Genomic DNA, 21232 nt, shown 5'->3' on the forward strand with positions numbered 1-21232 from the left:
GGCTGAAACAGGGGATTTTTTAAGGTGGAATTGAAACTTAAAGAGAACCGGAGCGAATGTAGAGCCAAGTTCAGCGTCGTATGCTAGTCCTATTCATAGACTTTAGTGCAGCTTTTAATTCTATGAAGCTACCCATTCTCCTGCAAAGACCAGCCAATATTAACATAGATAAGGGTCTGATTCTCTGGATCAGAGACTTTCTCTCCTGTCGGGTGTGTGTAAATGGCATTATCAATGTGGCAAAGACAAACGAGTTACTCTTTTGTAAAAATGTTTTATTAAATGGCCTAGCAGTTGAAACTGTGGGAACTTTTAAGTACCTAGGTACAGTTCTTGACGACCATCTGAGTTTTTCAGATAACACAGACTATATTTTTAAGAACTCACGACTCAGTCTCCTTAGAAGACTGAGCTGTCTGGGCGTTAGTGCTCAGATTACTGAGCTAGTATACACCACACACATTGAAAGTGTTTTAACCTTTCACCTCTCTGCTTGGTTTGGCCATTTAAGCTGCAAACTCAAGAACAGCCTTAACAGGATAGTGTCAATGGCTAACTAAATAGTGGGAAAACCCCCAAAACACCTGACCCAACTATACACTGACAGAATGAAGAAGAAAGCTAGTTAAATCACCACAGATGGTACACACCCTCTTTCAGGCCAGTTTGAGCTCCTGAAGTCAGAGTGCCTCCCAGTATCCTCAACCAAACCAAGTGACATCAAATTGAGCTGTTATTTTAATGAATTTAAGCGTATTTATTCTGTTTTATCCTTTTATTTTTCTTTTCATATTATTTTTTATACTCAACTTACCAGGTCTGAGACGTTGTCTGTATGTTTATCTGTCTTGTACGTAAACAGCGTGAGAAAGTTTGTGGAATAATAAGATGAAATACGTGTTTGATTTCTCTGAGAGTTGTAATGTTAGTCTCTGGAGAAGTTGAACTGAGTCTGTGATGTAAATAAATTACTCGTTACAAACATATGAACTTATCAATACCATAATATTTTATTCACTGGAACAATAACGGTCAACGTAGTGAAGTATAAAGTAACTGAACTGGAGTAAAAGTACTTAGTTACTTTCCCCGCTGTGTGAGTAAACTCCAGAGAGACAGAAACAGAGTGAAGTCATTTATAACAGTCTTATTAAATATTAAAAATAAAGAAGACATTCATCTCACTTTGTATTTAAATATAGACATTTATAATAAATCACTAATGAAAATAATCCATTCTTCATGTCCTTAATTTATCCAGCCATCCAAAAAATAACCCACACATTTATCCTTCTTTATGCTAAGCTAGGCTAACGCTGCGTGTGTTATTGCTGCGTGAAGCCATGGCTCCACTGTTTCCAGTCTTTATGCTAAGCTAGGCTAACGCTGTGTGTGCTATTGCTGCGTGAAGCCATCGCTCCACTGTTTCCAGTCTTTATGCTAAGCTAGGCTAACGCTGTGTGTGTTATTGCTGGCTGAAGCCATCGCTCCACTGTTTCCAGTCTTTATGCTAAGCTAGGCTAACGCTGCACGTGTTACTGCTGGGTGAAGCCAATGCTCCACTGTTTCCAGTCTTTATGCTAAGCTAGGCTAACGCTGTGTGTGCTATTGCTGCGTGAAGCCATCGCTCCACTGTTTCCAGTCTTTTCGCTAGGCTAACGCTGTGTGCTATGCTGCGTGAAGCTCGTCCAGTCTTTATGCTAAGCTAGGCTAACGCTGCGTGTGTTATTGCTGCGTGAAGCCATCGCTCCACTGGAAGACGTTAGTCTGCTTTGCGTCTGTCTGACTCTCGTCTCCGCAGCGATGTTTCTTCAGCTGCCGCGAGTCGGAGAAGCCGCCCCCGCAGCGCTGGCAGGCGTACAGCTTCACGCCCGTGTGGATCTGCATGTGCGACTTCAGCTGGTTGGACTGGCGGAACTTCCTGCTGCACACGGCGCACTCGTAGGGCTTCTCTCCGGTGTGCACCAGCCGGTGGCGGTGGTAGTTCTGCGGCGTGCGGAAGGCTTTTCCGCAGGTCGGGCACTTGTGCGGCTTCTCGCCGGTGTGCAGCATGGCGTGCTGCTTCAGCTGCGAGGCCAGCAGGAAGCCCTTGCTGCACACGGTGCAGGCGTGCGGCCGCTCGCCGCTGTGTGTGCGCAGGTGGTACAGGAAGAGGTGGCGCAGGTGGAAGGCCTTCCCGCAGCGCTCGCAGCTGAACTCCTTGTTGTCTGCGTGGATCTTCTGATGCGTTCGCAGCGTGCTGCTGCTGCTGAAGCTCTTCAGACACACGCCGCAGCTCAGAGGCTTCCCGCCGCTGGCTCTGCGTCGCCGGGCGGCTGCCACGCCGCCCGCCAGCGCTGGCCGCTCCCGGGCGGCGTGCACCAGCGTCTGGTGCTTCTGCAGTTGGCAGTTGTAGAAGAAGGTCTTCCCACACAGGTCGCACATGAAGGGTTTCTCCACGCCGTGGACCAGCATGTGCTTCTTCAGAGCCCACGTCCCCGAGAAGCCCTCGCCACATTTAGCACACCTGGGACAGGTACACAAGCACACACACCTTGTTATTATTATACACACCTGGGACAGGTACACACACACACACACACACACACACACACACACACACACACACACACACACACACACACCTTATTATATACATATATTTCTATATTGTGTGTACCTGAGGGGTTTCTCCCCGCTGTGCAGAGTTACTATATATAAATATATATACAGTATATATAATAATATATTGTGCGTACCTGAGAGGTTTCTCCCCGCTGTGCAGCCGCAGGTGTCTCTGGAAGTTGTACTTGAGACCAAAGCTGAGGCCGCAGGTCTGACATATGAAGGGCTTCTCCCCCGAGTGGACCACGCGGTGCTGCAGCAGCCCCATCTTACTCTTGAAGGCTTTGTCACACTCGCTACACGGGAACGGCCGCTCGTCCGAGTGCGAGCGCTTGTGCACGCGCAGGTTGCTGGCGGTGGAGAAGCGTTTCCCGCAGGTGGTGCAGGGGTACGGCCGGGCGCCCGTGTGCACCGTCGTGTGTTCACGCAGACTCTTCTTCCTGGTGAAGCCTTTCCCACAGACGTCACACATAAAGGGCTTCACCTGTAGAGAGAACAGTTATAGTCTCATATTATCATTAATACTCCTCTACCTGTAGAGAACAGTTAGTCTCATATTATCATTAATACTCCTCTACCTGTAGAGAGAGAACAGTTATAGTCTCATATTATCATTAATACTGCTCTACCTGTAGAGAGAGAACAGTTATAGTCTCATATTATCATTAATACTGCTCTACCTGTAGAGAGAGAACAGTTATAGTCTCATATTATCATTAATACTGCTCTACCTGTAGAGAGAGAACAGTTATAGTCTCATATTATCATTAATACTCCTCTACCTGTAGAGAACAGTTATAGTCTCATATTATCATTAATACTGCTCTACCTGTAGAGAGAACAGTTATAGTCTCATATTATCATTAATACTGCTCTACCTGTAGAGAGAGAACAGTTATAGTCTCATATTATCATTAATACTCCTCTACCTGTAGAGAACAGTTATAGTCTCATATTATCATTAATACTCCTCTACCTGTAGAGAACAGTTATAGTCTCATATTATCATTAATACTGCTCTACCTGTAGAGAGAACAGTTATAGTCTCATATTATCATTAATACTGCTCTACCTGTAGAGAGAGAACAGTTATAGTCTCATATTATCATTAATACTCCTCTACCTGTAGAGAACAGTTATAGTCTCATATTATCATTAATACTGCTCTACCTGTAGAGAGAGAACAGTTATAGTCTCATATTATCATTAATACTCCTCTACCTGTAGAGAGAACAGTTATAGTCTCATATTATCATTAATACTCCTCTACCTGTAGAGAACAGTTACAGTCTCATATTATCATTAATACTCCTCTACCTGTAGAGAGAACAGTTATAGTCTCATATTATCATTAATACTCCTCTACCTGTAGAGAGAACAGTTACAGTCTCATATTATCATTAATACTCCTCTACCTGTAGAGAGAGAACAGTTATAGTCTCATATTATCATTAATACTCCTCTACCTGTAGAGAACAGTTATAGTCTCATATTATCATTAATACTCCTCTACCTGTAGAGAGAACAGTTACAGTCTCATATTATCATTAATACTCCTCTACCTGTAGAGAACAGTTATAGTCTCATATTATCATTAATACTCCTCTACCTGTAGAGAGAGAACAGTTATAGTCTCATATTATCATTAATACTCCTCTACCTGTAGAGAGAGAACAGTTACAGTCTCATATTATCATTAATACTCCTCTACCTGTAGAGAGAACAGTTATAGTCTCATATTATCGTTAATACTGCTCTACCTGTAGAGAGAACAGTTACAGTCTCATATTATCATTAATACTCCTCTACCTGTAGAGAACAGTTATAGTCTCATATTATCATTAATACTCCTCTACCTGTAGAGAACAGTTATAGTATCATATTATCATTAATACTCCTCTACCTGTAGAGAGAACAGTTATAGTCTCATATTATCATTAATACTCCTCTACCTGTAGAGAGAGAACAGTTATAGTCTCATATTATCATTAATACTCCTCTACCTGTAGAGAACAGTTATAGTCTCATATTATCATTAATACTCCTCTACCTGTAGAGAGAACAGTTATAGTCTCATATTATCATTAATACTCCTCTACCTGTAGAGAGAACAGTTATAGTCTCATATTATCATTAATACTCCTCTACCTGTAGAGAACAGTTATAGTCTCATATTATCATTAATACTCCTCTACCTGTAGAGAGAACAGTTACAGTCTCATATTATCATTAATACTCCTCTACCTGTAGAGAACAGTTATAGTCTCATATTATCATTAATACTCCTCTACCTGTAGAGAGAGAACAGTTATAGTCTCATATTATCATTAATACTCCTCTACCTGTAGAGAGAGAACAGTTACAGTCTCATATTATCATTAATACTCCTCTACCTGTAGAGAGAACAGTTATAGTCTCATATTATCGTTAATACTGCTCTACCTGTAGAGAGAACAGTTACAGTCTCATATTATCATTAATACTCCTCTACCTGTAGAGAACAGTTATAGTCTCATATTATCATTAATACTCCTCTACCTGTAGAGAACAGTTATAGTATCATATTATCATTAATACTCCTCTACCTGTAGAGAGAACAGTTATAGTCTCATATTATCATTAATACTCCTCTACCTGTAGAGAGAGAACAGTTATAGTCTCATATTATCATTAATACTCCTCTACCTGTAGAGAACAGTTATAGTCTCATATTATCATTAATACTCCTCTACCTGTAGAGAACAGTTATAGTCTCATATTATCATTAATACTCCTCTACCTGTAGAGAACAGTTATAGTCTCATATTATCATTAATACTGCTCTACCTGTAGAGAGAGAACAGTTATAGTCTCATATTATCATTAATACTCCTCTACCTGTAGAGAGAACAGTTATAGTCTCATATTATCATTAATACTCCTCTACCTGTAGAGAGAACAGTTATAGTCTCATATTATCATTAATACTCCTCTACCTGTAGAGAACAGTTATAGTCTCATATTATCATTAATACTCCTCTACCTGTAGAGAGAACAGTTATAGTCTCATATTATCATTAATACTCCTCTACCTGTAGAGAGAACAGTTATAGTCTCATATTATCATTAATACTCCTCTACCTGTAGAGAACAGTTATAGTCTCATATTATCATTAATACTCCTCTACCTGTAGAGAGAACAGTTACAGTCTCATATTATCATTAATACTCCTCTACCTGTAGAGAGAACAGTTATAGTCTCATATTATCATTAATACTCCTCTACCTGTAGAGAACAGTTATAGTCTCATATTATCATTAATACTGCTCTACCTGTAGAGAACAGTTATAGTCTCATATTATCATTAATACTCCTCTACCTGTAGAGAGAGAGCAGTTTAATTATTTCTTATACTAATATTCTCTGATGAACTGTTCTGTATGATGTTTCCACTGTGCTGAAAGTATTTCACCCAAAGATAAGACCCATAAAACACCAGAAGAAGAGAATCCCACCTGAGCGTGCGAGACTTGGTGGTAGCGCAGCGCGGCGGCCGAGCTGTAGCTGCGCTGGCAGATGCTGCACTGCAGCGGCGTTTCCTGCAGCCGGTGCGACGCCTGGTGCGCTCGGAGCTGGCGCGCCTGCCGGAACTTCTTGCCGCAGCGCTCGCAGCGCAGCATCCTGTCGGGGTCGCTGGCCTGCGCCGCCTGCAGCGCGTGGCTGCGCTGGTGGCGCTGCAGGCTGCTGGCTTTGTAGAAACCTTTATCGCAGGCGCTGCAGGGGAACGGCTTCAGGTGGCACGCCCCGTGCTTCTTCAGCTGGTGCTGCTGGTGGAAACCTTTGTTACACAGCTCGCAGAAGAACCGCTTCTCTTTGTACAGATCCCTCCGCCGCTTCCTCTCCAGATCCTTCTGGTCCGACTCACTCACTGCTGCAGGAAACACAGGATACATGCTGTAAACCCTACTGTTCTAACCCTAGCCCACACACACACACACACACACACACACACACACAGACTCAGTGCTGCAGGAAACACAGGATAGAGAAACTAACAAACTAAAGTTTACAGTTCCTCCCTCAAGAAATTCTGATGTTTTTCAATAAATAAAAAGTGCAACTTCACATCATTTTGGAACGTTATTATCTCCATATCTGTGTCTGAAACATTGGAAACGTTAGAGCAGATCATAAATAATAACCAGCTCTCTGTCTCTGGTCCTCAGGGTGAGTGGCCAGCTCTCTGTCTCTGGTCCTCAGGGTGAGAGGGGGAGGGACCAGCTCTCTGTCTCTGGTCCTCAGGGTGAGAGGGGGAGGGGCCAGCTCTCTGTCTCTGGTCCTCAGGGTGAGAGGGGGAGGGACCAGCTCTCTGTCTCTGGTCCTCAGGGTGAGAGGGGGGGGACCAGCTCTCTGTCTCTGGTCCTCAGGGGGATTGGCCAGCTCTCTGTCTCTGGTCCTCAGGGTGAGAGGGGGAGGGACCAGCTCTCTGTCTCTGGTCCTCAGGGTGAGAGGGGAGGGACCAGCTCTCTGTCTCTGGTCCTCAGGGTGAGAGGGGAGGGACCAGCTCTCTGTCTCTGGTCCTCAGGGTGAGAGGGGGAGGGACCAGCTCTCTGTCTCTGGTCCTCAGGGTGAGAGGGGGAGGGACCAGCTCTCAGTCTCTGGTCCTCAGGGTGAGAGGGTGAGGGACCAGCTCTCAGTCTCTGGTCCTCAGGGTGAGAGGGTGAGGGACCAGCTCTCTGTCTCTGGTCCTCAGGGTGAGAGGGGGGGGGACCAGCTCTCTGTCTCTGGTCCTCAGGGTGAGAGGGGGAGGGACCAGCTCTCTGTCTCTGGTCCTCAGGGTGAGGGACCAGCTCTCTGTCTCTGGTCCTCAGGGTGAGAGGGGGAGGGACCAGCTCTCTGTCTCTGGTCCTCAGGGTGAGGGACCAGCTCTCTGTCTCTGGTCCTCAGGGTGAGAGGGGGGGGGGGCAGCTCTCTGTCTCTGGTCCTCAGGGTGAGAGGGGAGGGACCAGCTCTCTGTCTCTGGTCCTCAGGGTGAGAGGGGGAGGGACCAGCTCTCTGTCTCTGGTCCTCAGGGTGATTGGCCAGCTCTCTGTCTCTGGTCCTCAGGGTGAGAGGGGGAGGGACCAGCTCTCTGTCTCTGGTCCTCAGGGTGAGAGGGTGAGGGACCAGCTCTCTGTCTCTGGTCCTCAGGGTGAGAGGGGGAGGGACCAGCTCTCTGTCTCTGGTCCTCAGGGTGAGTGGCCAGCTCTCTGTCTCTGGTCCTCAGGGTGAGAGGGGAGGGACCAGCTCTCTGTCTCTGGTCCTCAGGGTGAGAGGGTGAGGGACCAGCTCTCTGTCTCTGGTCCTCAGGGTGAGAGGGGGGGGACCAGCTCTCTGTCTCTGGTCCTCAGGGTGAGAGGGGGAGGGACCAGCTCTCTGTCTCTGGTCCTCAGGGTGAGAGGGGGGGGACCAGCTCTCTGTCTCTGGTCCTCAGGGTGAGAGGGGGAGGGGCCAGCTCTCTGTCTCTGGTCCTCAGGGTGAGAGGGGAGGGACCAGCTCTCTGTCTCTGGTCCTCAGGGTGAGAGGGTGAGGGACCAGCTCTCTGTCTCTGGTCCTCAGGGTGAGAGGGGGGGGACCAGCTCTCTGTCTCTGGTCCTCAGGGTGAGAGGGGGAGGGGCCAGCTCTCTGTCTCTGGTCCTCAGGGTGAGAGGGGGAGGGACCAGCTCTCTGTCTCTGGTCCTCAGGGGGAGAGGGTGAGGGACCAGCTCTCAGTCTCTGGTCCTCAGGGTGAGAGGGGGAGTGGCCAGCGGCTAGAGCGGCAAAAGCCAGTGTGTGCTTCTTTTAGCGATATATATTTAACGATATCTTTTGCATTTCTAATCCAAACAACGTCAAACTTGGCACTGCACTTAGTCGTGCCCGTAGCAAGACACCTGTCAAGTTTGAAATCCATCGGACTAACGGTTCGAGAGATGTTCGCATAAAACCCAGACACACAGAAAGACGTTCCTGCAATTTATAGAGAGATAATAATATGTCCTCTCTCCGAAGCTTCGAATATTCGATGCTCATTACTACCGAAGCTTCGAAGCTCAAAAAATGGTATTCGGACCAGCCCTAATTATTATTATATTAATAAGTGAATCTGTCTCAGAGAAGAGATATTATTATTATTATTATTATTATATTAATAAGTTAATCTGTCTCAGAGAAGAGATATTATTATTAATATTATTATTATTATTATATTAATAAATTAATCTGTCTCAGAGGAGAGATATTATTATTATTATTATTATTATATTAATAAATTAATCTGTCTCAGGGAAGAGATATTATTATTATTATTATTATTATTATAATAATAAATTAATCTGTCTCAGAAAAGAGATATTATTATTGTTATTATTATTATTATTATTATTATTAAGTGTCACCTGTCACAGTCTGTTCAACCATTTCCATCTTTATTTCTGTTTCCTGTAAAACACAAAGAGAGAAAACAGTTCAGACATTTATTAAGATCTTAGAAAGGTGAAATATGAACTAACATATTTTATCTGTATATCTGTATATCAGTGTCTCTGTATATCAGTATATATGTATATCAGTATATATGTATATCAGTGTCTCTGTATATCAGTATATATGTAAATCAGTATATCTGTATATCAGTGTCTCTGTATATCAGTATATATGTAAATCAGTATATCTGTATATCAGTATATCTGTATATCAGTATATATGTAAATCAGTATATCTGTATATCAGTATATATGTATATCAGTATATATGTATATCAGTGTCTCTGTATATCAGTATATATGTAAATCAGTATATCTGTATATCAGTATATATGTATATCAGTGTCTCTGTATATATGTAAATCAGTATATCAGTATATATGTATATCAGTATATCAGTATATCTGTATATCAGTATATATGTATATCAGTATATATGTATATATATGTATATCAGTATATATGTATATATATGTATATCAGTATATATGTATATCTGTATATCAGTATATATGTATATCAGTATATCAGTATATATGTCTCAGTATATCTGTATATATGTATATCAGTATATCTGTATATCAGTATATATGTATATATGTCTCAGTATATCTGTATATCTGTATATATGTATATATGTCTCAGTATATATGTATATATGTCTCAGTATATCTGTATATATGTATATCAGTGTCTCTGTATATATGTATATCTGTATATATGTATATCAGTATATCTGTATATATGTATATCAGTATATATGTCTGTGTCTCTGTATATATGTATATCAGTATATATGTCTCAGTATATCTGTATACATGTCTCAGTATATCTGTATATCAGTATATATGTCTCAGTATATCTGTATATATGTATATATATCTCAGTATATCTGTATATATGTATATCAGTATATATGTCTCAGTATATCTGTTTATATGTATATATGTATATATGTCTCAGTATATCTGTATATCAGTATATATGTCTCAGTATATCTGTATATATGTATATCAGTGTCTCTGTATATATGTATATCTGTATATCAGTATATCTGTATATATGTATATCTGTATATATGTATCTGTATATCTGTATATATGTATATCAGTATATATGTCTCAGTGTCTCTGTATATAAGCTGCGTCCTGTATGAACTGTGGGTAGCTGAATAGAGTTTATAGTTCTCTATCTTAACGGTGGTAATTAGATCCTAATATTCTGAAGCTCGGTGTAGAAGGTCTGAGAAACACTGCGTATTAGTTTATAATGAAGCCATATATACATATATATATATATATATATGTATATATGTGACTCTGTAACAGACTTACAGCAGCAGCTTCACATGTGGGCGGGGCTTCTGACTCAGCTGTAAGCTCTCTGGTTGGCTGGTCAGCAGCCACAGGAAGTGATGTCATCATGTCTGTGGAGATGGTTTCTATCTCCACCTCCATCTGAACATCAGTCTGACTCGCATCCGCTGTGCCGTTAGCGTTAGCCGTGGCATTAGCATTAGCCAGGGCTTTAGCGTCAGCCGTGGTGTCAGCGTTAGCCGTGCAGTTAGCTTCAGCCGTGGTGTTAGCGTTAGCCAGGACTTTAGCGTCAGCCGTGGTGTTAACATTAGCTGGGGCGTTAGCATCTGCCGTGGTGTTAGCGCTAGCCGGGGCTTTAGCGTCAGCCGTGGTGTTAGCGTTAGCATTAGCCTCAGATTGTCCTTGTTTCTCCGGCGGTTCCCGGGGGGTGGGGCTGATCAGGCCTGTGATTGGCTGGCTGATGATGACCAGAGGAACCGGAGAGGCGGCTGCTCTGCGTCTGGCGGTGCGGATGATCGCCATGGCGAGGGCGGCGGGGTCAGCAGCTGATTGGTTAACGTTCAGAGACAGCGCAGCGCCACCTGGAAGATTTACAGGAAGTACAACAAACAAAACAAAGTTTACTTTCAGATCTGTCTGTCTGCCTACCTGTCTGTCTCTCTGTCTGCCTGCCTGTCTGTCTGTCTGCCTGTCTCTCTGTCTGTCTGTCTGTCTCTCTCTCTCTCTGTTTGTCTGTCTGCCTGTCTCTCTGTCTGTTTGTCTGTCTGTCTGCCTCTCTGTCTGTCTGTCTCTCTCTCTGTCTGTCTGTCTGCCTCTCTGTCTGTCTGTCTGTCTACCTGCCTGCCTGTCTGTCTGTCTGCCTGTCTCTCTGTCTGTCTGTCTGTCTACCTGCCTGCCTGTCTGTCTGTCTGTCTGCCTGTCTCTGTCTGTTTGTCTGTCTGTCTGCCTGTCTGTCTCTCTCTGTCTGTTTGTCTGTCTGCCTGTCTGTTTGTCTGCCTGTCTGTCTGTTTGTCTGTCTGTCTGCCTGTCTGTCTGTCTCTTACCTGAAGGTTTGATCTTATAAACTGTCAGTCTCTGTCTGCCTGCCTGCCTGCCTGCCTGTCTGTCTGTCTGTCTGTTTGTCTGTCTGTCTCTCTGTCTGCCTGCCTGCCTGCCTGTCTGTCTGTCTGCCTGTCTGTCTCTTACCTGAAGGTTTGATCTTATAAACTGTCAGTCTCTGTCTATCTGTCTGCCTGTCTGTCTGTCTCTTACCGGAATGTTTGATCTGATAAACTGTCTGTGTCTGCCTGTCTGTCTGTCTGCCTGTCTCTCTCTCTGTCTGTCTGCCTGTCTGTCTGTCTGCCTGTCTGTCTGTATGTCTCTTACCTGAATGTTTGATCTGATAAACTGTCTGTGTCTGTGTCTGCCTGTCTGTCTGTCTGTCTGCCTGTCTCTCTCTCTGTCTGCCTGCCTGCCTGTCTCTCTCTCTGTCTGTCTGTCTGTCTCTTACCTGAATGTTTGATCTGATAAACTGTCTGTGTCTTCTGTTTGTCCTCCAGATGAGCCAGTCTCTCCTGCAGCTCCTGGTTCTCCTTCACCAGGCCGGCGTACAGCGCTCTGAACACCTGGACCAGCTGGCGGAGGGCCGCCCTGCTCATCAGGGCCAGGACGGCCGACACCTGGGCCTGGACCGGACACAATAATATAATAATATAATATAATAATAATATTAATAATAATAATAACACCTGGACCACCTGGTGGAGGGCCGCCCTGCTCATCAGGGCCAGGACGGCCGACACCTGGGCCTGGACCAGACACAATAATATAATAATATAATAATAATAATAATAATAATAATAATAATAATAATAATAATAATAATAATAATAATAATAATAATAACACCTGGACCACCTGGCGGAGGGCCGCCCTGCTCATCAGGGCCAGGATGGCTGACACCTGGGCCTGGACCAGACACAGTAATATAATAATATAATAATAATAATAATAATAATAATAATAATAATAATAATAATAACACCTGGACCACCTGGTGGAGGGCTGCCCTGCTCATCAGGGCCAGGACGGCCGACACCTGGGCCTGGACCGGACACAATAATATAATAATATAATATAATAATAATAATAATATTAATAATAATAATAATAATAATAATAATAGGGCTGTCAAACAATATTTTTTTTTTAATCGCGATTAATCGCTGAAGTTCTATAGTTAATCGTGATTAATCGCATATTTTATCACATGATTAAAATTCTATTATTTAGCATTTCAGAACAGTTTTTAAGTCCATATTAACAATGGAAAGCCATTCTGACCAGTGGATCTTGATTGGGAATCAAATGAATGCAAAGAAAGTTACTTTATGAACTTGATTTTAAGATTTGTAATTATTTATTTACTGTAAACAAAAGAACAATGTGAATCTGTCATTATGCACAATTCCTCCAAGTACCTAACTAAAAAACTAAAGATCCCTCTCCTTACCAGAGTCAATCTAGTGTTTAGTAACTCCTAAATAATGTTGATTCCTCACTGACGTCCAGTGATCACCGGTTAATGAGACAGAGTTTGGACTCTGCAGCAGTTCCAGTGTGGCTGCTTTCTCCGTGTCCTACAGGCTGTGTGGTGAGACTACTGTCCCCCTCGACGGCAACGAGACAGGTCAGAACATACCAACCATAGTACGTAGGGGTGTAACGGTACATGTATTCGTACCGGACCGTTTCGGTACAGGGCTTTCGGTGCGGTGCGCATGTGCACCGAATGCAATCTTTTGTGTGGTCAATTTTCGTGTTTCCACACGAACATATTTAGTGGCGGAAGTCTCCGCGTTCAGCGCAAATCCCGCCCTGCAGCTGATTCTAAAGTTTTCATTGGTCATGTCAATATGTCAATCACTGATCTCTAAACCTACCCGCCGTCACTGTAACCTAAACCAATGAAATCGACTGCAGGGCGGGATTTCCGCTGAAGTGGTTTGGGGGAAAAAATAAAAATCACACACCGCGCGCTGTACAACAACATACATGGCATGCTGTAGCCCAGCCTCTCGCTAGCTAGCGTCATGGCCGATGCAGACAAGCCCATAGACAGGACGGACAAGCCGGAGCTTGAAGAGCCGCCATATCATTAAGGTCTCCTGTTTGGGAACCTTCGGTTTCCCAGTGAAATACGTCAACGGACAAAGACTAGTCGGTAAGACGAAAGACTAGTCGATAAGACCAAAGCAGTGTGCCGACTAGGGGTGCACGATATTGAAAAAATGTGATATTGCGATATCGATATTAATTTCGATATTTTTAAACATATGTAAAATTACCAAAGTTATGGGAAAACACATCAAAATAGATTTATAACAAATAAAACAAGTTTTCTTACAACACAAGGTTTATTTCAACTGACAGTCATATTGGACTGGTCCAACATGTGTCTACAGAACAGGACATGTTCTACTGCTTGGACAGTATAAAATAAATAAAGAGCATGTCTATAGAACAGGACATGTTGTACTGGTTGTATATACACGACTACAGTATTAAAAACAATGCAATGCATGTTGGCTTAAAACCAAAGTATGTCCAAGCTACCGAGGAGGAGGCATTACTCTGCAGTCACATTAGCTACAAGAGACAGCTACCATTCATTTTCAATGGGAGTGGCCGTTTGGCCACGAGCGACTGCCAACCAGAGTGAAGGCAGCGTGAGGGCAGCGTGAGACAGCCAATCAGAGTGAAGGCAGCGTGAGGGCAGCGTGAGACAGCCAATCAGAGTGAAGGCAGCGTGAGGGCAGCGTGAGACAGCCAATCAGAGTGAAGGCAGCGTGACGTATGTCAGTGGCTCAAGTCGAAGAAAATAATTCAAGATGGCGGACAACGCTTCAGGACATGGTATTTATGTATATATCTGATATGTTTGGCATTTAATCTCATATATTGTGTTACTTTTATCGAGAAATAAATACTTTTAAATCCAAAAACATCGTTCTTGTGACTTAACAATACCTCTGAAGTAACTTTTAAGACGTGGTTTAAGGTACCACCGGAGAATTTCTGTTTACTGTTGCCAAGCAACCAGGGGTAGGCTAGGCACGCCCAGGAGCACCCACAAGCCAGTGCATGTCGCTCTCTTTTGTAGCTAATGTGACTGTAGGGTTACTTTGGCCTCTAAAGTTTCTTTTCAGTCTCTGTTATTTCGTCGTCTCCCAGAGCAACACTCATTTTCTTACTTTTGTGTTCTTTTTGCTCCACTCTTCGCTCTCTCTTTAGCTCCTTTCTTTTCTTTCTCTTCGTTTTATGGTTCTGCGGAGGCTCCACGGTGTGTGCGTCGAGCATGTGGGTGTGTGTGGGTGTGTGTGGTAGAGCGAAGAAAAGGTGAGAGAGTGACGGCGATTTTCTTCGGAGCGAGGAGTGACCGTAGAGTGTTAGTGAGAGAAACTTAAGTGTCTCCTCTGTGTTTTCTGACCACGGTGGAAAATCTGTAGCAGGAAAAGTTAACCCTCTCCTTGATCTCATGTTGTTATAGAGAAGGAGAACCAGGAGAAGTTAACCCTCTCCTTGATTTCATGTTGTTATAGAGAAGGAGAACCAGGAGAAGTTAACCCTCTCTTTGATTTCATGTTGTTATAGAGAAGGAGAACCAGGAGAAGTTAACCCTCTCCTTGATTTTTCATGTTGTTTCTGGAGAAGGAGAACCAGGAGAAGTTAACCCTCTCCTTGATTTCATGTTGTTATAGAGGAGGAGAACCAGGAGAAGTTAACCCTCTCCTTGATTTCATGTTGTTTCTGGAGAAGGAGAACCAGGACACGAGTCGGGGGAAATACAACGCTACCAAGTGATGTGTATTTTTCGAGAGGTGCATCAAAGAGTATAGACGTAACAAGAGGAGAAACTCAATGGAACTGCAGCTCTGCCATCTTGGACTGAATGTAACCCAACGTTGTGTTGAGTTTCTCCTCTTGTTGCTTCTATACTCTTTGGGTACATGTCGGGCGGGATGCAACGCAAACAAAATATCGCGTAATTATCACGAGACTTTCGGTATAATATCGCGCAACGTGATATCGCGATAACGATCTTGAGTCGATATATTGTGCACCCCTAGTGCCGACATTGCTCAATAATGATCGGGTATGTTTCTGGCAACACTTCAAACTTGTTAACGCACTTGAAAAGCGTTGCGTGGTCCTAACAGGCTACTATTTTGACCCTTTGCAGCACCGTTACTTCTCATCAAGCTGCCACTTCCTCCTAACACTTCCTGCTGCTGCTGCTGCAGCATGATGGAGAAACACAGCAGCAATAACTCTGAATGGAGCTTTTTATTTTCAGAAACTCCCAGACGGCTCATAGACAAGTCAAAGCCATATGCACGTTGTGTAAAGCTGAATTAAAATATCAAGCTTGAGCTACCAGCTACGAGCTAATTACCATGACTCAGGTTGATGCTAGCGGGCTCAGGGAAGGCAGTATTTTGGAGAGTGTTACTAGCCGACCTGTTGATGAAACCAAATCCAAAAAATTACTACAGCTCTTGCTAAATGTGTGGCAACTAACTGCAGACCTGTCAGGATCGTAGAGGACTCGGGTCTTAAAGACTACGGTTGGCATATTCTGACCGTCTTATACATGGCCGTCGAGGGGGACAGTAGTCTCACCTGACCGTCTTATACATGGCCGTCAAGGAGGACAGTAGTCTCACCTGACCGTCTTATACATGGCCGTCAAGGAGGACAGTAGTCTCACCTGACCGTCTTATACATGGCCGTCGAGGGGGACAGTAGTCTCACCTGACCGTCTTATACATGGCCGTCGAGGGGGACAGTAGTCTCACCTGACCGTCTTATACATGGCCGTCGAGGGGGACAGTAGTCTCACCTGACCGTCTTATACATGGCCGTCGAGGGGGACAGTAGTCTCACCTGACCGTCTTATACATGGCCGTCGAGGGGGACAGTAGTCTCACCTGACCGTCTTATACATGGCCGTCGAGGGGGACAGTAGTCTCACCTGACCGTCTTATACATGGCCGTCGAGGGGGACAGTAGTCTCACCTGACCGTCTTATACATGGCCGTCGAGGGGGACAGTAGTCTCACCTGACCGTCTTATACATGGCCGTCGAGGGGGACAGTAGTCTCACCTGACCGTCTTATACATGGCCGTCGAGGGGGACAGTAGTCTCACCACACAGCCTGTATGACACGGAGAAAGCAGCCACACTGGAACTGCTGCAGAGTCCAAACTCTGTCTCATTAACCGTGATCACTGGACGTCAGTGAGGAATCAACATTATTTAGGAGTTACTAAACACTAGATGGACTCTGGTAAGGAGAGGGATCTTTAGTTTTTTAGTTAGGTACTTGGAGGAATTGTGCAATAATGACAGATTCACATTTTTCTTTTGTTTACAGTAAATAAATAATAAATAATTACAAATCTTAAAATCAAGTTCATAAAGTTACTTTCTTTGTCTCTATAAAAATAATAGAATTTTAATCATGTGATAAAATATGCGATTAATCACGATTAACTATAGAAATTCAGTTAATCGTTTGACAGCCCTAAAATAATATAATAATAATATAATATAATAATAATAATATAATAATAACCTGGACGGCTGACACCTGGGCCTGGACCAGAAACAATCATATAATAATAATATAATATTATAATAATATTATAATAATAATATAATATTATAATAATATTATAATAATAATATAATAATAACACCTGGGCCTGCTCTATGAACCTGATTTATAACTCTATTACATTATTAATGTTCATAATATTATTAATATAGAACTCTATGAATCTTATAGCTTTATTACGTTATTAATGTAGTGATCTGTTATGAACTATGTGTCTCAGAAACAGACCCTTCCTCCAGGATAACCCAGGATATCCCAGGATAAACCAGGATGAACCGGGATAACCCAGGATATCCCAGGATAACCCAGGATATCCCAGGATAAACCAGGATGAACCGGGATAACCCAGGATATCCCAGGATAACCCAGGATAAACCGGGATAACCCAGGATAACCCAGGATAAACCAGGATGAACCAAGATATCCCAGGATATCCAAGGATAACCCAGGATATCCCAGGATATCCCAGGATAAACAGGGATAACCCAGGATATCCCAGGATAACCCAGGATAAACCGGGATAACCCAGGATAACCCAGGATAAACCAGGATGAACCGGGATATCCCAGGATATCCAAGGATAACCCAGGATAAACCGGGATAACCCAGGATAACCCAGGATAAACCAGGATGAACCGGGATAAGCCAGGATAAACCGGGATAAATGATAATAACGTTTGTGTTGTTCCTTTGTCTTACAGAATCAGAATCAGCTGTATTTGTCAGGTATGAGGACACATATGAGTAATTTTGCGTTGGATTATACATGCTCACAATGTGCTTACTCATACAAAACAAACAATATATACCCACTATAAACAGAAACAATATATACACACTAGAGCTGTCAATCTTCCTCTATAATACCATTCGAATTCAATTTGATATTTTTTTTCATATTCAAATAATATTCAAATATTTAATACTCAATTGCAGCCTGTAAAATAATATGTACTACACTACTCAGGCTCATGCATTGTCGATGGCATTACAAGCATGTGGTTGTTGTTCCACGTTCGTCCACTAGAGGGGCTTCTAACATCAGCCTGGCGTTGAGGGGACTTACGTCATGGTGCACCAACTCTGTTTACATTCATCTTCCACCACGAGCACACAGCTTTCTCCATGAAGCTCCCAGCTACGCTAACGTTACTATAACTCTGACAGCTGTAGGGCAGCTAACATTACCTTTAGCTGTCTCCATGTAGCTCACAGCTACGCTAACGTTACTGTACCTCGCGACGCAGTTAGAAAACAAGAACGAGCTAACTAATGTTAACATAAGCACTTTGGCTCGGTGGCAGTCGATTTTAAAGTCATGTTAAAACTATTTCCCGTCCTTCTTACGATTTCCAGCCGCAGCCTGTCACTCCCCCGTGTACTAACGTTACTCGGTACGTAACGTTAGCTCCGTAATGTTGTACTAACGTTACTCGGTATTAGCTCCGTAATGTTGTACTAACGTTACTCGGTACGTAACATTAGCTCCGTAATGTTGTACTAACGTTACTCGGTAGGTAACGCTAGCTCCGTAATGAAAGTAGGGGAGAGCCGGGACAGTTGAAACACTTTTTAATTAAACGTAATTTACAAAGCGATCGTATCACACTGAAAGCTAATATATTGTCACTAGCAACCTACACCTGTCATCTGTCAAATACAGTTGCATTTTCAGCTTTGAACAAAACCGTTCAGGAATTATTACAGCAAAAGTGGGACGTGCGTAATGTTTCATTCGTCCCTCCTGGTCGGGACAATTGAAACAGCATAGGGGGACGGATGAAATATACCGTTTAAGCCATATAAACTTCCCACAACTTAAATATTTTACTACATATCATGAATGGTACTCCCAAAAGGTGTTATTTCAGATAGATTGTTGCTGGGCTATATGTCTTCGTGAATATCTGTTAACAATTAATCGCCGTCACCTTGAAGCGTGTATGAAGCGGTTTTTGAAATATCATGCACTGTGGATGATTCTGCCATTTGTATAGCTAGAACAGTAAGTTTTCCCATTTATATCATGTTTCTATTGTGGAAAATGTCGTTTCACAAGGTTTTTATGTGGGTTAGGTCACTGCACATCCAAATAAGTGCCCTTAACGACCCCCAGCCCGTCAGTCTCCATAGGATAACATGGGACCTTAGTGGCCCCGAGCCCGTCAGTCTCCATAGGATAACATGGGACCTTAACGACCCCCAGCCCATCAGTCTCCATAGGATAACATGGGACCTTAACGACCCCGAGCCCGTCAGTCTCCATAGGATAACATGGGACCTTAACGACCCCCAGCCCATCAGTCTCCATAGGATAACATGGGACCTTAACGACCCCCAGCCCGTCAGTCTCCATAGGATAACATGGGAAAACTCGACCCCCAACCTGGTGGAGCCCAAATATATTTTCATATTTCTAAAACTGCTTTTCCATGTCTCACCTCCATAAATAATTGTATAAACACAGATATTTGTGCATTTACTTAAAATAAATGGAGTTACAGCCAGGTCGGGGACAGTTGAAACAGCTGTTTCAACCGTCCCGACATAGATATATGCCATTATGCAATATGAAAGTCTGGGACTGTGGAGAACACTAAATAGTCTACTGAATAAGCACGTAGTCGAACCTTTAAATCAAAAACACTCATTAATAATCTAAAAAATGTAACCGCTAATGAAGTTTACTTTCGACCATCAAAACTGGTTTATGGCCTGTAACTCCGTGATAAAAGGAAATAACAGGAAGATATTTGGCTGATAGAAGGAGGTTAACATGCTCTATGTGTTGACCTAAGGAAGTCTGTCTGTCATCACTGCACTCGGAGAAAACTGGAATGTTTCATCCGTCCCGGCTCTCCCCTACTAACGTTACTCGGTACGTAACATTAGCTCCGTAATGTTGTACTAACGTTACTCGGTACGTAACGTTAGCTCCGTAATGTTGTACTAACGTTACTCGGTACGTAACGTTAGCTCCGTAATGTTGTACTAACGTTATCTTAGACCTCACAATGCCTTGTGTTTCTCACTCCCGCTAAGTTATTGTTCATAAGACGTAACATGAGGGACACATGCGGGGAGGCCAAGGCGAGAAGAGGGAGATTAGCTAATGTTAGCCAACATATTTATAAAAAAAGTCACATTCGAATAGTAATTGCAGCATTCGAATAGTATTGATTTTTTTACTATTTCAATTATATTCGAATTTCGGCATTCGTTCCAACAGCCCTAACCCCACTATAAACAGAAACACTATAGACCGGTTGGGTTAGTAGTGAAGAGTGTAAAGTCTGCAGGAGTAAATTATATTTATGAAAAATTATCATTATTTTAATGATGGAGCATAGTGCAAAGGATGCTGGAATAAATAAGTGTTATGTTATAAGTATTATATTACAGTATGAACAGCTCCCCAACAGAGAAGGATGAATAAATAAGTATTATGTTATGTTATAAGTATTATATTACAGTATGAACAGCTCTGAAACAGAGAAGGATGAATAAATAAGTATTATGTTATGATATAAGTATTATATTACAGTATGAACAGCTCTGAAGGATGAATAAATAAGTATTATGTTATGATATAAGTATTATATTACAGTATGAACAGTATGAACAGCTCTGAAACAGAGAAGGATGAATAAATAATAAGTGGAACCAGTTTTAGATTTACGTAGTTTCAGATATTATTTATTCATTATTAGACATATAAATGAATAAACAGCAGTGTGTTGACAGCACGTTTACTTCATCTAAGTTAAATGTTGCTTTGAATCCCGTTTCTGTAGTCTCGCGTGATTACAACTCGCTCACTACAAAGCAGGAAGTGAGGGCGGGATTGAGCTCTCAGAAAAGCGTCACATTAACATAATAAACATGATAAACATAATAAACATTAGTAACATTAATATTAATGTGTGTGCGTGTGTGTGTTTCCCACCGTGCTGTCCTCGTGCAGCTCGTGCACGGCGGACTGCACCGCCGCCTCCAGAATCAGCTCCGTCTGACTCACAAACGTCTCGGTCGCGCGCTCGGCCCGGTCCATCACGGTCGCGCGCTCGGCCCGGTCCATCACCAGCCTCACGCCACTCTCCCGACACAAAGGTTCCTGGTTTAACTCGCTTTAACCCGCTTTAACCCGCTTTAACGGAGTCTAAACACTAA

The 21232-nt window shown here is 43.0% G+C and overlaps 3 protein-coding genes across 4 annotated transcripts in view; all 3 read right to left on the reverse strand.

Moving 5' to 3' along the window:
* LOC116038066 (NACHT, LRR and PYD domains-containing protein 3-like) overlaps window positions 1–21232 on the reverse strand; it is a 1733742-nt gene that overhangs the window by 978805 nt on the left and 733705 nt on the right. The gene's annotated exons all lie outside the window — the stretch shown is intronic.
* Window positions 1–21232, reverse strand: part of LOC116034665 (NACHT, LRR and PYD domains-containing protein 12-like) — a 575637-nt gene that overhangs the window by 448541 nt on the left and 105864 nt on the right. The gene's annotated exons all lie outside the window — the stretch shown is intronic.
* LOC116058419 (zinc finger protein 708-like) overlaps window positions 987–21232 on the reverse strand; it is a 20436-nt gene continuing 190 nt past the window's right edge. Inside the window, exons 1-7 of one of the 2 annotated variants that reach the window (XM_031311250.2) lie at window positions 21009–21232; window positions 11893–12061; window positions 10422–10984; window positions 9001–9043; window positions 6100–6515; window positions 2739–3088; window positions 987–2506 (exon numbers count right to left, since the gene is read on the reverse strand). The exon at window positions 21009–21232 is cut by the window's right edge and continues 190 nt beyond it. In XM_031311250.2, coding sequence (XP_031167110.1) covers window positions 1726–2506; window positions 2739–3088; window positions 6100–6515; window positions 9001–9043; window positions 10422–10984; window positions 11893–12061; window positions 21009–21140 — 2454 coding nt within the window. In that variant the 5' untranslated portion in view covers window positions 21141–21232 and the 3' untranslated portion in view covers window positions 987–1725. Of the gene's footprint in view, window positions 2507–2738; window positions 3089–6099; window positions 6516–9000; window positions 9044–10421; window positions 10985–11892; window positions 12068–21008 lie in introns of both variants that reach the window. The other variant, XM_031311249.2, reaches the window with a different exon arrangement.

The sequence above is a fragment of the Sander lucioperca genome, chromosome 5 (assembly GCF_008315115.2).
Source record: "Sander lucioperca isolate FBNREF2018 chromosome 5, SLUC_FBN_1.2, whole genome shotgun sequence".
Taxonomy (NCBI): domain Eukaryota; kingdom Metazoa; phylum Chordata; class Actinopteri; order Perciformes; family Percidae; genus Sander; species Sander lucioperca.